The 15,183-nt window shown below is 37.0% G+C and overlaps 1 protein-coding gene and 1 pseudogene across 2 annotated transcripts; both read left to right on the top strand.

Annotated features, from left to right (window-relative positions):
• The first annotated feature begins 5,150 nt into the window (after positions 1–5,150).
• LOC144444968 (Golgi-associated kinase 1A-like) lies at positions 5,151–7,248 on the top strand (annotated as a pseudogene).
• A 2,333-nt stretch (positions 7,249–9,581) lies between these two features.
• LOC144444658 (Golgi-associated kinase 1A-like) lies at positions 9,582–14,257 on the top strand. 2 transcript variants are annotated; one of them, XM_078134159.1, is made up of 4 exons: positions 9,582–9,695; positions 11,894–12,228; positions 12,857–13,086; positions 13,345–14,257. In XM_078134159.1, exons 1-4 carry the CDS (start codon positions 9,689–9,691, stop codon positions 13,547–13,549), a joined length of 777 nt encoding a protein of 258 aa, XP_077990285.1. In that variant the 5' UTR covers positions 9,582–9,688; the 3' UTR covers positions 13,550–14,257. The 2 variants fall into 2 exon arrangements, with proteins under 2 accessions (XP_077990285.1, XP_077990284.1); XM_078134158.1 differs by having other exon boundaries at positions 9,594–9,695; positions 11,166–12,228.
• The last annotated feature ends 926 nt before the right edge of the window (positions 14,258–15,183 follow it).

Raw genomic sequence — 15,183 nt, 5'->3', positions numbered from 1 at the left:
TTGAATTGCGTCAACTTTCATCAGCAGCAGGACATTGAACTAGCTTGATCAGCTGATAGGAGAGAGAGAGAGAGAGAGAGAGAGAGAGAGAGAGAGAGAGAGAGAGAGAGAGAGAGAGAGAGAGAGAGAGAGAGAGAGAGAGAGAGAGAGAGAGAGAGAGAGAGAGGGGGGGGATAGGGAGAGAGAGAGAGAGAGAGAGAGAGAGAGAGAGAGAGAGAGAGAGAGAGAGAGAGAGAGAGAGAGAGAGAGAGTGAGAGAGAGAGAGAAGCATATAGCTTAAAAACATTGATTACTTGACCAACATTTCTCTCACATTACTCATTGAAACTAATAATATCGTTTAGAACGCAAATTTACTACGATGGTCTAAGGTTGGTACAATAACCAGATCCACAGTACAGTATCAAAATGATAAAAATATGACAAAAATTTAAAAAAACTGACCCAGGATCCGACCCGACTTCACTATAACGTTGAAAACTGTTTGCTTGTTGTAAGAAGTGTGCTGGTAGCTGTGTGTTGTACCACTTCCAGGACTCAATTGTGTGAGGTAGAGACGAACAAAGCCTGGCTAACGTGATCAAACATACGAGGTGAATGGATACCTGCCTTCGATCGCCATAGCATTGGATAACTGCCAGCATAAATGCAGTTTTCTGCTTAAACACAATATAAACACCGACACTCAAACACGTAGTGTAGATAAATGAATCGTGTACACATGGAGTTTCACACATTTCTCTGCCACAAATATTTTAGTGCATGGTTATTTTTTTTACATGATTGACCTTACATTAATATTTCAATTATTTTGTTGAAACTCACTGACCTGTTTTGTCCAAACTTTTATGTGCATTAAATTTGTAAATACATATAATTCATAATACCTGCATCCCGTCATCTCCATCAATTATTTTTTTAATTTTTTTTAAAATATATATTTATTTATTTATTTTTTTTTTTGGGGGGGGCAATTTTTGTGTTTTTGCATAATTAATTGGTACCTAAAGTATTCTACTTACTGATGTAACTATCACTTTCAATTGACTGAACTCAAATCTTGTATTGGGATATAACTTATAAACAATCCGACGACGTAATATTTTATAAAAATGTACAGGCACTATCTACTTTGCAATCAACAGTTCTAACAACGCATGCCAGAACACAAATCGTTATGTGAAAGAAAGCATGCATCGACATTAACATTAAACTACAGTAATTTAAATGAATTTTTTTTGTAAATATTTTCACTTGACTAAAGGTTGTGCCACTTTAATACATGTGTACGATGATTGCTGAGACCTTATGCTATCTTCCCCTGGGTGAAACCCACAAGAGATATTCATTTTTACAAATGAACGTTGGCAAAGACTATTTGGAACATCTGAACAAACTATTGGAAATGAAACTCATAAGTAATTCTCTTTTTGTGACCACAACGTAGCGGTGCAATGAAAGCGTTATTTATACATATCAATTTACATGTAAGGTGTTATATTATGTTGGTCATGGAGAGTATACACCATACTCACTACGAACAGTTGTAATTGTATGAAGGTCAAAGACTACATCTTATACCCGTTGACGTTATCTACCATTTACTATCCTCTCCTGATTGTAGTGATCGTAACACGTATAGGAATAAGACTAAACGGTCAAAGACTACGAATTACTACACATATATTAGAAAGGTCCAAATCATCAAACAGTATGTACAGTATTCAATGGTGGTTTGAGTGTGAAGTAATCGTGGGGGTAGGGGTGGGGGTAGACAATAAATTAAACCTGGGGATTTCAAAAAAAGTTCTTATTTACAATCAGACATTCACACATATGATTTGGCAGTTATCCTTCACAACTTCAAACATAAAGTGTTGTCCATGTTTGGGTCAATGTACGTGATATGCTGATATCGATAACCTAGAACCAATTCAATATGCTTTAGCGGTTAAAACCAGTATACCCTACCCTTCGCCAGATGTTTTCATTCCTCTGACTGACAGCCTCTTCGAGTTCGTCAAATGACGTCATCAAATGACGACCAATGACGAAGTCATGCATTTATCAAGTACGTTTCCGTCCGGTTCAATATTTCCCACGTGTTTTTTTTAACAGTATGTGATTGGTCCCTCTCTGACTAGGACACTAGAATGGCAGTGTTGCTGTCGACGCTATAGTACTGTTGTGCACTTTATATTGTTACTGCATACAGCAACATACACCATATTTCCATATAGGTATGATCACGCACATCATTTATGTGATATATTGAATTCGTATGAATTGCTATAATTCCGAAATGACCTGCATCAGTTGAACTATATTGATTCCTTATTCTGTTAACTTAAATACTTGAGCTTGTCACTAAAATCTGCATACACATTCGTATGCAACTGTATCAAGTTTAATGCTATAGTAAATAAGACATGAAAACGAAAGGAGAGACATACATACATAGAGATAGGGGCAGAGGAGTGTTAACTGACTGATAATAGAGACAGAGACAAAGAGATAGACACATACAATCATGTAGATGTAGGGTGTGTGTGTGTGTGTGTGTGTGTGTGTGTGTGTGCGCGCGCATGCGTGCGTTCGTGCGCGCGCGCGCGCGTGTGTATGGAGTAGAGACAGACATATGCAGAATACTAAAACACTGGCAGATTTAATACAGGAGATAGGCACGTTCCATTTTACAGTCAGGGTGGTATTCAGTGATTTCTAATTCTGATTGGGATATTTAGACACTATCCCACCCTTCCATTGACACGAGGAGACGACGAAAAGATCATCAAAATATCTGCAACTTGATGTCATGAATAGTACAAAGTTATTCCATATGAATATAGCAAGTTTCTTCATTCCCTTCCCCATGCTTTGGCCTTTAGTTTTGCCCGCTGTGATTTCAAGTATGCGCTTCACCTCCACATAAGATATTTGTACATATGTTGCTGAATCGGTAAGTACAGATTTCGTCCTCTATCATATTTAAAAAATGATTATGTCGACGACATTATGGAACATATATGCCTGCGTCAAACCTTCGTGGTTTTTGTTTTTAACAATTACAATAAATGGCCAGTTTTGGTTTTAATGTATCTGTAGTAGCGTAAAGACATGTAGCAACACATATAGTCTAAATTACTTTAGCCAGAAAGTCTTTGTTAAGATATAGTCTTACATTCAGTTATTTGATAAACACTAATGTTATGGGGTTGTTATTTTATTTTTATTTCATTTTATTTATCTTTTACAGTCGTTTAATGTAAGATTGCAATATAATTGTAATCGCTGATCGCAAATAACGCATCTTCTTAGTCTATGTGACCCTCACCAAAAAAGTCCAACCCTGGTCATCAACTATTATTCCAGTTTTCCCATATATCACTTATTAATCAATGCACATTACGAGTAGTATTTACTGTATTATATTTTCAGCATTCAGTCATTTCGATTACACCCTCAAACAACGTTGACTGTCGACCAGGAACAAATTAATTCGTCCTTGGTCAATATATATGTGAAAGACTTAGTTATATTTAGTCACTTTCACCACATCATATTTTAATCAGATTGGTTCTGACAAGCTGTACACTGTGTGAAATTGTATCAATGTGTGTTAACTCATTAATTTCAACTTATATGATAAGACATCCGAAAAGGAAATCAATGTGTAGAGCGGATTTATGCGCTACACCAGCTGTTCTGACTATTACTTCTGCAAACACGATACTGTACAATCTTCTTTGACAGTACCGACAGCAATCGTGGCAACCAGAACAACCGAACAGTAGCCCTTGCTACAAAATTAACGACTGATTGGTAGTTTAGAAAATTAGCATTCTAAATATGGGCAGCCACATGCATAGCAACCCTAACAATGAGAAAAGCAACAGCTTAATATAATGTGAAATATTCATTACTGTTTTACCTCCCATAAGGGGAGGTAATGAAATAGCTATGTCCGTCTGTTTGTGTCGGTTTGTCTGTTTGCATCAACATTTCATCTAATTTGCTGTTAATTCAAGTGAAATAAAAAGAACGAACTGATAAGCTGTTGGTAAACATATAAATATTAATGGCATATTGAAATGTCTTACGAAAAAGGAGAAAAGTTGACATTTTCAGAGCAAGCAGTAGTGTCTGTTTTGGTCGTGTCGATGTACAATTCTGACCAAGTTATGAACTGTTTGTCATAGCATCAGCTATTTGTCTGTAGTGTCTGTAAACAATTGTGTGGTTCCGATAAAGCTCAATTTTGGAATAGGTGGGGTGCGGGTAGATTTAAATTTTTTTCATGTGTGAGTGTCTAGTTCAGGTAGTTATGTGTTTCATTGTTTTCCACAATGGTCTCTGTGTTACTGGTTTGTACCCATTATATAGATGGACAACCGTTACAGACTAGAAGAACAGCTTATGTCGTCTTTTAAAGTTGTTGTTAGTTTCCACATCCACTATTTCTCGCGAGACTTCACAATTTTCGCGATTTTATTTTTCTTAAATATGTACAAAACTTTTAAGGGCCGGCAGTGAAAAACTAGGTGGGGTTGGGTAACTGGAACCAAACAATTTTTTTGGCCTGACATGTACAGTAAATGGTAAATGAAATATGTGTGTAGTTTAACATTGTTTCTAGATGAAGTAAAAGTCGTATGTAAGAAACTGTGAAAAACACACCACAGTTCAGACACAGTCATGCAATTGTAGAAACAAATTTTCTTCCACCACAATCCAAGACACTCTTCAGAAATTTCAAAACAGGATGACCCCCTACTGCCAAATTCGTAAAAAGTGTGCACCCCCACCCCACCCCGCCAAAGAAAATCACTGGTCTGTAACAACGGATAAAGAGAGATGTATGTCAGTCTAGAAACAGAGAAAAAACTTGAGAGAAATATCCTTCATGTAGACAGAAAGATTTGTTATTATTTACACCTGTAACAGGAGCAGAAACAACAATGAATTATTTAGTCTCACAGTCTTGTTCAAGAAATAGAAATACCATTTGAAGTGTATGATTTTCTGAATAATCTTATTCAATTTTTTGATTTCACAGATGGCTGAACTTCAAAAGACTTGGTCATTATAGCTGCCGCCATCTTTGATTCTCATCATTCGTCTGCTAGAGAGCAATCATACTATACATCGCAATGTTTTGGAAACTGAACAAAATACAAGCATCTGTTGTCTCCGTTACTGTTGTACTAGTCTTTGTCATTCTTCAGCAAAGTCTTCAGACTCTGGACTGGGGCACAACTAGGTTCGTACCTTCATCAAACACTCGCCAAGGAGAGAAATGTCTCCCGATTCCAAAAGATGCTCGCTGCAATAACTCGGCTGAGCCCTTCTTTGTGGTCGGCAAGGGCGCCACTTCCCGAGTCGAGCCACTCAAACCTCCTATAGATCTATTCATTGAAGAGAAGGAATTCTGGGAGGATATTAAGAAATTGCAAAATTCGGATCTAAGATTTGGTCAGTACTTACCGCTTTGGTTTAGTGATAGTGATATTCTCAAAATGGAACTAATGTTGCCTCATAACATTTCCCATGTGTTTTCAGTCGTTCAACACCCTGGCCTTCAACAAGTAATATTTAGGGATCATCCAAAGAAAGACATTTCACATTTTAAAGACTGTACCACCCAGTGTGCTATGCAGAAGAGCGTAAAAGATATCCACAGCGTTTACTCTTTTCATTTAGACCGTGTACTTGGGTTAAACCGTTCAATGCCTGTAGTCACCAGGATATTTGGCGGGAAGAACACCCAGGAACCCAACTATGAACACTTTGGTAGCAGATTCTCTGACGGCAAGGCTAGGCCAATCATTTGGTGGGACCCTCATATACATCATTCTGGAAGTCTACAACCAGATCAGAATTCTATGTCGTTGTAGTGGACAGACTACCAAAATCAACTTGCACTCCGTTGCTATGCCAAAGATAATATGGAAGAATCAGCAAAAATTGAAAATTGTACGGTGAAAGTGCGTCACATTGAATGGGGTAGGCTGGCATTGTATGATTTCCTCTTACAGGTAAGTTTGCCCTACCTTTTCAAAACTGGAGTTTATTCTATTTAAATAAAAAGTTGAAAATCAGTTGTCCAAGGAGTGAGTACTTAAATGACACATTTATTTGTCATGTGACATGGTGAATAAACGTAGATTATCTTGCAGGTGATCGATTTTTAGAAAAGTCATCTTGAAATGTAGACCAGCTGGTTTAATGCCATCCAGTACCAAAGTTTTAATTTCGATATATGTGAGGCAGAGGAAGATTATTTTGTAAATTTCCACCACAAAATTTATAAGGAAATGATCACAAAACCAATGTTTTTGACTCGAGGCCTATTGATAGGGAGATACACCTTCACTGTCCAGTAACTCTCAGACGAACAAAAAATACTGAATTTTAATTTCACGTTGTTTTCTCTTATAGAATCACGATCGCATTGATAGAAATTGTTGTGGCTATGACATTGATGAGGGAGAGAAATACTTCAAGAATGGTCTCTACGACAAATGTCAAAAAACAACCCGCCTGTATTTGGTGCATATTTTCACAAACAAATATGACGACACTCGCTTAGTCTACATTGATAATAATTTCCGTCTGAATAGAAGTATCGAACATCTAAATTACAGACTTCTAGAAGGAATTGACGAGTGAGTGTAATGTATAATTTGCAATCATTAATGGAGTATTTCACTTTTCATTCCAAGGAGAATTGTTTGTAGTTGAAAAGGCCACAAACAATTTAGAATTCACCGTGTCAGAAACCATGACTGGCTAATTGAAATTGTATTTGAAAATTGAACTGATTATCTCTTTCTTAACCTTACATGCTACATCTGTTGTAATGGTTAAACTAGCCCAGAATCTTTTCGTAGTCATCCTTTAAAATTCAAAATAAACAAGTCTCACGTTTATTTTTAAAGATGAATTACTAATCATTGGCCCAATGGCCTCAGTATGCATACTCCGTAATTTGAATTGCAGCAACATAGCTAATTCATGATATTTAACATTTCTTTCCGTTTCAGAATACCAGAATATCCTATATCAGTCCTCAAATCAGGAAAATTTCGCAAATCAATGTTGCAATCACTTTACTTGGACAAAGTCTATTGGGAAGACCAATGTGGACGGCCATTCATGGATAAACTGATTGACATCACTGAAAAACGTGCACAGAAGTTGATTAAGTATATAGAGGAGCATGGGGTTAATCTGGTACAAGACTATTAGATGTTTGAAATGTGTTACTTAATTAATCAAAATACAATGTATAAATATGACTCAGCTGTATAATTTGGGACCTGGTAGGATAGAGGTTGCAGTGTAAATGCTTTAATCCTATGCCGTTATAAAAGGGCTAGTGTGCTGCTACAGATCCGCATCATCGCAAAGCATGGCCTCTTTTACGGCACAGTCGAAACTTGCCGTATTCGAAGTGTAGCGGAGAAAGAACAGCTCTGGTTTGCGAGAATGCAGATCCGTGCCATGAGTAATATTTGTTAAGAGCTTTGAGCACAGAGTGGAACAGTGCTATTAAAAAAAACCTATTATTATCATTATTATTATTATGATAACTAAAACGATCAAATAAATTGAAATGTCTTGCATATGGGGTTAGACATGCCATGTATTGAAGTTCTAGAGTTATGCAGTGATATATTGGTTTGATACTCCATAGTGAAAACTAAGTTATCCTTGTGTAGATTATTAATCACTTGTATGACCTGTAGACATGATTTCAAAGAAATTGGCAACAAATTAAATGCGACAAAGTGTCTTACAAGAAAAGCTTGTACCTGATAATATGGGGTAGATATTTTAAGTGAGTCTACATTTTTTGAGTTATACAATAAAAATTGGTTTTAAAAGGGGTCTGTAAGAAGTGATCTACCGCATTAACCATTCTACACACATGGGCATGCACACACACACACACACACACACACACACACACACACACACACACTCATATACTCACTCACTGTCACTGATTTCATTGTTGGTGAAGTAGAGAACATCATTGTAGTATTTCTAACTCTAACCCTAACCGTAATCCTAACCCTAATCCTAACCCGCATGGTAGCAATGGGATTTAGAGCTGGTGGCAGTGATGGGATGATAAAAAAAACAAAAATAATGCACTGATAGATAATACAGCGAGTTAAAATAAAATGTGACCCCCCATCCCATTTTCTAAAATACTACCCTCCGACAACAGCTGACTTGTAAAAAGTGACTTTCCTAATTCCCATGGCCCTCCCCCCTTGAAAATACTAAAGGCTCCCTTATTTAATAGCCCCGGCCTACAGTACTATTGAACTCTATAGGGGAACCAGTGTGGGTAGTGCATGAGATAGTTTCTGTAATACGTGAGAACTGCCCCACCAGCATTAAATCTCGTGTCTCATCTATCTTTCTTCAAATCAAATGTAAGGTATTGGAGAGAACTGCATGACTGTAAAACACAAAAGGTAATCAAAAACAAAAAAGGGAAAACGGTACATGTACTAGCCTTACATCTGGTATTTGACTTTAAATACCATGTACTCCCCAAAATGTATTGAAACATGCATGTACCTTACTTAGTAAAAAAAGAAACTCAAAATTCACTCTATACATGATGAAAGAAGCGAAATATATCTCAAAAGTAACGTACTTGATTTATAACAAACCGATATTTAGCATCAGCATTCAGGGTGTTACTGCTTATGTCTCATGCAGTGTTCGGGTTGGAGAAGGGGTGGACGCAATTTGTCACGGATTATCAGCAATACAGAAAATTGACGTACAGCAAATCGCACATACGTATGTTATGTATAAGATGTCTAGATGTTCATGTGCTTGCACCTTTGGACACATTACACTATACTGTAGCCACCCCCCCCCCCCCCAGCATTTATCCACACATGTTTGTTGTTGTATAAACAGGGAATGGATTGATGGGTGGGTGGGAGGGTGGGTGAGTGGTGGTGGAGATGGTGGAGGGGTGTTGGGGTGGTGGTAACCAAACCGACGAAATGGACAAGTCCAAAAAAAGATTCATGATTCCACAGGGGCATGTATTATTGCTGAGATTGCCGATTTCTTAGGAAAACATCACACGAATCTTGCTGCTACAAATGTATCAATCTCTAAACTACGTAGAAACATATTCTTTTATCCTTACAGGTAGGAATATATAGTCAGAAGGTTGTTATATTTAGACTGTAGACCTGGGAAACAACAATCTATGAAATATTACACGCCCCTATGTATGTTTTACGCGATTATGAGTTCCACGTAATATGGATTATTCCATTATGGTATGAGCTTTGCTGGCCAGTAAAATATTACGATTGCGAACAGTGCAGTGTGTGTAGCCTTGTAGAACAGATCGATAAATCATTTATATAACTCGACGTCAACGTTCAAAGACACACACAATTCAAGCTTTCACAAAAATCTAAACCGTTTACAACAAATGTTTACAACTGAAGTGATATGTACCAGTACGGGTATTGTGAGAACACGGTTCGTAAACAACCCCGTAGAAACAATGGTTTAGTCGAAACCATTGTGTGCAAATGTTGTTGACAGTAATAAGATTCGTGACCTTCGCTAGCGCTCTCGGAGACACAGTCCAGAGGTTATTACGTCGCGCTGTGGCCGTGTTTGGGGTTTTGACAGATGCATGAAAGGTAATGGTGCCAAATTCTTATCAATACCTTATTGTTTTTTATATTCTATACTTTGCTGATACTTCGTTACCCTTTGTACTGTCCTGAACCAACCAGATCCACCATGGTACTGTCATGTCAAACTTGGAAGGGCTATCCTCAGTGTTTGTTAGATAGTCGGTTCAGTGCGACCGCATTTTCAAGTTGACATCATATGTACCGTTGCGTGATTTATGTATAAGTTACCTGTAAACTATTTATATTTCAATCGACTTCATATCAATACATGTTCAAGTTCCTATGACTTAGCTCACGTTTATAGAATCCAGAACAATCACTATGCCCAGGTCTGGTTGTTAAACTAAGGCATAAATTACGAGTATAGTAGTGGTACACGTCCAGATATAGCCGTCTAGTCTATGATATAGGCTAAGACATATAGTAATAGTAATACAGTACTTACTTTTGTGAACTATTACTGGCATTTCAACAAAAAGACGCGACTCACGTGGACATCATTAGGGACCACTTTTTCGCAATGTTGAAGTGAATGAATGAATGAATGAATGAATGAATGAATGAATGAATGAATGAATGAATGAATGAATGAATGAATGAATGAATGAATGGACTGAATATAGCCTTCCTCATTGTATGTAAATGTTCATTTAGGTGAAAAGTCAAAAATATGATCGTGACAAGTTGTTTACTTCAGTGCTACAGTAAATCGCCACCCAATCGAGAGACTTGTTACGTACTATTGTCCTAAAACTACCAAACCCATTAGTGACAACAGGGTAACTTCCGGTCGTTGCCCCATCTGAAAAATAATGCTCTGGCGTGGCTTACGGGATTGTTATGTTACCCAGTGTAACAGAAACAACGGCGTTAAAAGCAATATCGTATGCTGGGGGGGTGGGGGTGTACGAGGAATTTCAAATTAATAATAATAATAATAATAATATATATATATATATATATATATATATAACTCGGTGAGTATCAATCTGCTATAAGACAGTGCTCTATACCGCAGTATATATATATATATATATGTGTGTGTGTGTGTGTGTGTGTGTGTGTGTGTGCAGCAATATTTGTCTGCGTTCAGCCAAAGAAATGCAAGTGACTTAAGTCATATATATATATATATATATATACAAATGTATATATAATATACACACACATGCGACACACACTATAATAGAGAGTAACAATGGATAAAGAGAGATTATGTCATTGTGTAAAGACATACACTCACAGACAACTTAAAATATCTGACCAGTCACTTCAACTTGTCTTGTAGACAGACAATTTCGTTGTTGTATACACTCTTGTAACAACGTGACGAAAGTTTCACGCTATGTGTCTTGGTATCATAATTCAACAAATTCCATTATTTTAATTTGCACCATTTTCAAGAAATTGAAATAGCATTTGAAGCGAATATTTTCTGAATAAATTTTATCTATAATATTTTTGATTTTTCAGATGTTTACAAGGTGACACATGTTGTTGGTAGTGTAGTAGATATCTTTTAAAATAAAGCTGAACGTCGAATTGTAGGTTAACCTTCACCTTGACTTGCTGCCGCCATCTTTGATTCTCATTATTCGTCTGCTAGAGGACATTCATACTATACATCGCAATGTTTTGGAAACTGAACAAAATACAAGCATCTGTTGTCTTCGTTACTGTTGTACTAGTCTTTGTCATTCTTCAGCAAAGTCTTCAGACTCTGGACTGGGGTACATCTAGGTTCGTACCTTCATCAAACACTCGCCAAGGAGAGAAATGTCTCCCAATTCCAAAAGATGCTCTCCGCAATAACTCGGCTGAGCCCTTCTTTGTGGTCGGCAAGGGCACCACATTCCGAGTCGAGCCACTCAAAACTCTTGACCTTGGTGAAGTACCTCCTATAGATCTATTCATTGAAGATAAGGAATTCTGGGAGGATATTAAGAAACTGAATAATTCGAATCTTAGATTTGGTCAATACTTACCGCTTTGGTTTAGTGATAGTGATATTCTCAGAATGGAACTAATGTCGCATCATAACATTTCTCACGTGTTTTCAATCTTTCAACACCCTCGCCTTCAACAAGTAATATTCAGGGATCATCCGAAGAAAGACATATCGCAATTTGAAGACTGTACAGCCCAGTGTGCTATGCAGAAGAGCGTAAAAGATATCTATGAAGTGTACTCTTTTCATTTAGACCGTGTACTTGGGTTAAACCGTTCAATGCCTGTGGTCACCAGGATTTTTAACAGGAATAATACTCAGGAACCGAACTATGAACACTTTGGTAGCAGATTCTCTGACGGCAAGGCTAGGCCAATCATCTGGTGGGACCCTCATATACATCATTCTGGAAGTCTACAACCAGATCAGAATTCTATGTCATTGTGGTGGACTGATTACCAAAATCAACTTGCACTCCGTTGCTATGCCAAAGATAATATGGAGGAATCAGCAAGAATTGAAAATTGTACGGTAAAAGTTCGTCACATTGAATGGGGTAGACTGGCATTGTATGATTTCCTTTTACAGGTAAGTTTCCCTTGCCTTTTCAAAATTGGAGTTTAATTACTTCTCACGAAATAAGAATCTTCCGTTGTCCAAGGTGTACGTGAATGGATGAACTTATTTGTCATATGAAATGTACATGAATAAGCGTAGACTATCTTTGCATTTGATTGATTTAAGACATGCCGATATGTAAACCAGCTGGATATATATCAGAGTTGCTTAACATGGAATTGTTGAAATTGTATATACTTAGCTATCAAAGGGAACGAGCAACATTTACAGCGCGGGTGGGGGGAGGTGCTAAGGTGAAAATGTTTTGGTCATTTATTTTTGTAGCCCACCTTTCTCACGCTCAACAGAATTTCACGGTTTCCCGCGTTATGGAGATGCGCAATTGTATGGCATATTGCATAAAAATAACAGTGGCAATGGACTTCAGCGTCCATACATAAGTGATTTCTTTGCCGATATAAGTGCGGGCTTTGCAAGGAGAGATCTCATTCGGCTGTGACCATCATAGGATTGCTTTAGCCTTCAATCTTGATTTGGGGAGTAATGAACTGTTGGCGGGACATACACCTTTACTGTCCAGTAACTCTCGGACCAATCAAAATACTGTTTTTTTCACATAATTCTCTCTAACTTATAGAATCATGATCGTATTGATCGAAGTTGCTGTGGCTATGACGTCGACGAGGGAGAGATGTGCTTCAAGAACGGTATCTACGACAATGAATGCAAAAATATCAACCTTCAACATCTGGTGCATATTTTCACACACACGTATGATGACACTCGCTTAGTCTACATTGATAATGTTTTCAATCTGAATAGAAGTGCCGAACATCTGAACTATAGACTTCTAGAAGGAATTGACGAGTGAGTGTAGCTTGCATATGAAATCATCGGGAACTTCATTTTTAGCATGATAACTGAATTTGAGATTTCACTACTATGACAGAGACTTGTCGGGGTCACCATCACTAAAATACCGTTTAAAATCCATGACAGGTCACATGACCACGGTTGAGCACAAATGAATGACCATCTCTAGCCTCAATAGACATAATCTATACTCTAAATCATTATAATTCATGGTGTTAAGTAGTGACTATTTAACATTTCTTTCCGTTTCAGAATACCACAATATCCTATATCAGTCCTCAAATCAGGAAAATTTCGTGAATCAATGTTGCAATCACTTTACTTGGACAAAGTCTATTGGGAAGACCAAGGTGGACGGCTATTCATGGATAAACTGATTGACATCACTGAAAAACGTGCACAGAAGCTGATTATGTATATAGAAGAGCGTGGTATTAACCTTGTACAAGACTATTAAACATTTGAGATGTATTACTGTCAAAGTACCATTGAATTAATATACACATGAAAGCTAAAACGATAAAACAATTTACCCTAAATGCAATGAAGCATAGCCACACAGCAAATATTACGACATTCATGGATGAAAAAATCTTCGATGTTAATGCATACGTATGTCCCCCCCGGCCGACTTCAGTCTATAAGGCGTACGTATTCCCAGTACAAGCCTCTCTACTCAAGTGGCTGTGTGTAAATTTCTACTGACACGTGTCTGTCATCTGGTCATCATTCTCAGTTTCATTTCCCAGTAAGCACTGTATTACATTAATTTTTATATTGGATTCTGTACATGCATTAAGGGGGGAGGTATCAAATTCAAAAAGTGGATAGATGTTTCTTATACTTTGCATACCTAAGCAGTGATATCTGAATATGTAAAAAATGCAAAGAAAATACTATGTCACCACCTTTGTTTTCAAGATAATGACCGTTTCTTGTATCTACACATATTGTTTTGGGTCAAAATAAGTAGATTTACAACAATTAACTACATCACAATTTTTGACAGTTACAGATTATCCCTGGAGCACTTAATGAACTTACATATTTTAGTGCAATGTGTATTATATCCAGACATATTTGTTTGTAATTTCTTTTCATTATTTCATAAAATGCTATGTTATTTTATCCCCAGCTGCTTTACGATTTTTAAAGAAAAATGTAAGAAAACTGCAAAAAAGGATAAAAGTCTGTGATAGATTATTTTTTTATGCTGTATGTGTACAATGTATTATTGCAGCTATTTATCAATGACAAAATAATAGTGGGTCACCATGTCCGTTTAAATTGTAGAATTGAAATTGTAACCCCACACCCCATCTAAATTTGACAAAAATTAAAATGAGCTTGTTTAACTTTGCACATATGTATAATGTACCAGTGCCTCTTCATAATTATACAACAAAAATCATTGTGTGTATGCTAACTTTAAAATGCCAGTAAAAAATGTTAACACCCCCCCCCATCAAAATTTCAACATTTTGAACAAAAATCACTTGACATTGTATAATATTGGAACACACAGGCACCAAGGTATATTTCTGTCAGTTCATATGTATGATAAATCAACTGAACTATTCATGTGTAGAGTTTATGTATTTCTCCCAAAGCCAAAGTGGCCATAATATTCATAATTATGACACCCCCCCTTCAAATTTCAACATTTTTGGACACAATTCACATGAAATTTCATAATACTGGAACACATGGGTACCAAGGGATAGTTCTGTCAGTGCATAATTATGTATGATAAATCAACACATTAGAGTGTCAATAGTTCAATGTAGGATAAAAAGCTAAAAACATTTAGTCCCCCCTAACTTAATTGGCCAAAATTAAAAATGTCAGTGTTATATTCCGGAGTGTGGTCACTATGAAATAGGATCATAACCCATATCAGTACCTGTTTATCCACTGAACACGGCATGCAGTATACGTACCTAGCCACATGATAAAGTAGCATTGCACACAATGTGAGGCCCAAAAGCTATGCTACTAGATGTATTTATTGATTTTAGAACCTAACCCCTCATTGAAATCTTATTAATGTTACCATGGATACTTCTTTCATGGGGAGACAATGTAGATAGT

Source organism: Glandiceps talaboti, chromosome 13, assembly GCF_964340395.1.
Source record: "Glandiceps talaboti chromosome 13, keGlaTala1.1, whole genome shotgun sequence".
NCBI classification, from domain to species: Eukaryota; Metazoa; Hemichordata; class Enteropneusta; family Spengelidae; genus Glandiceps; species Glandiceps talaboti.
Note: the sequence above shows the minus strand (reverse complement) of the source record. Positions and strands in the feature narration are given on the sequence as shown.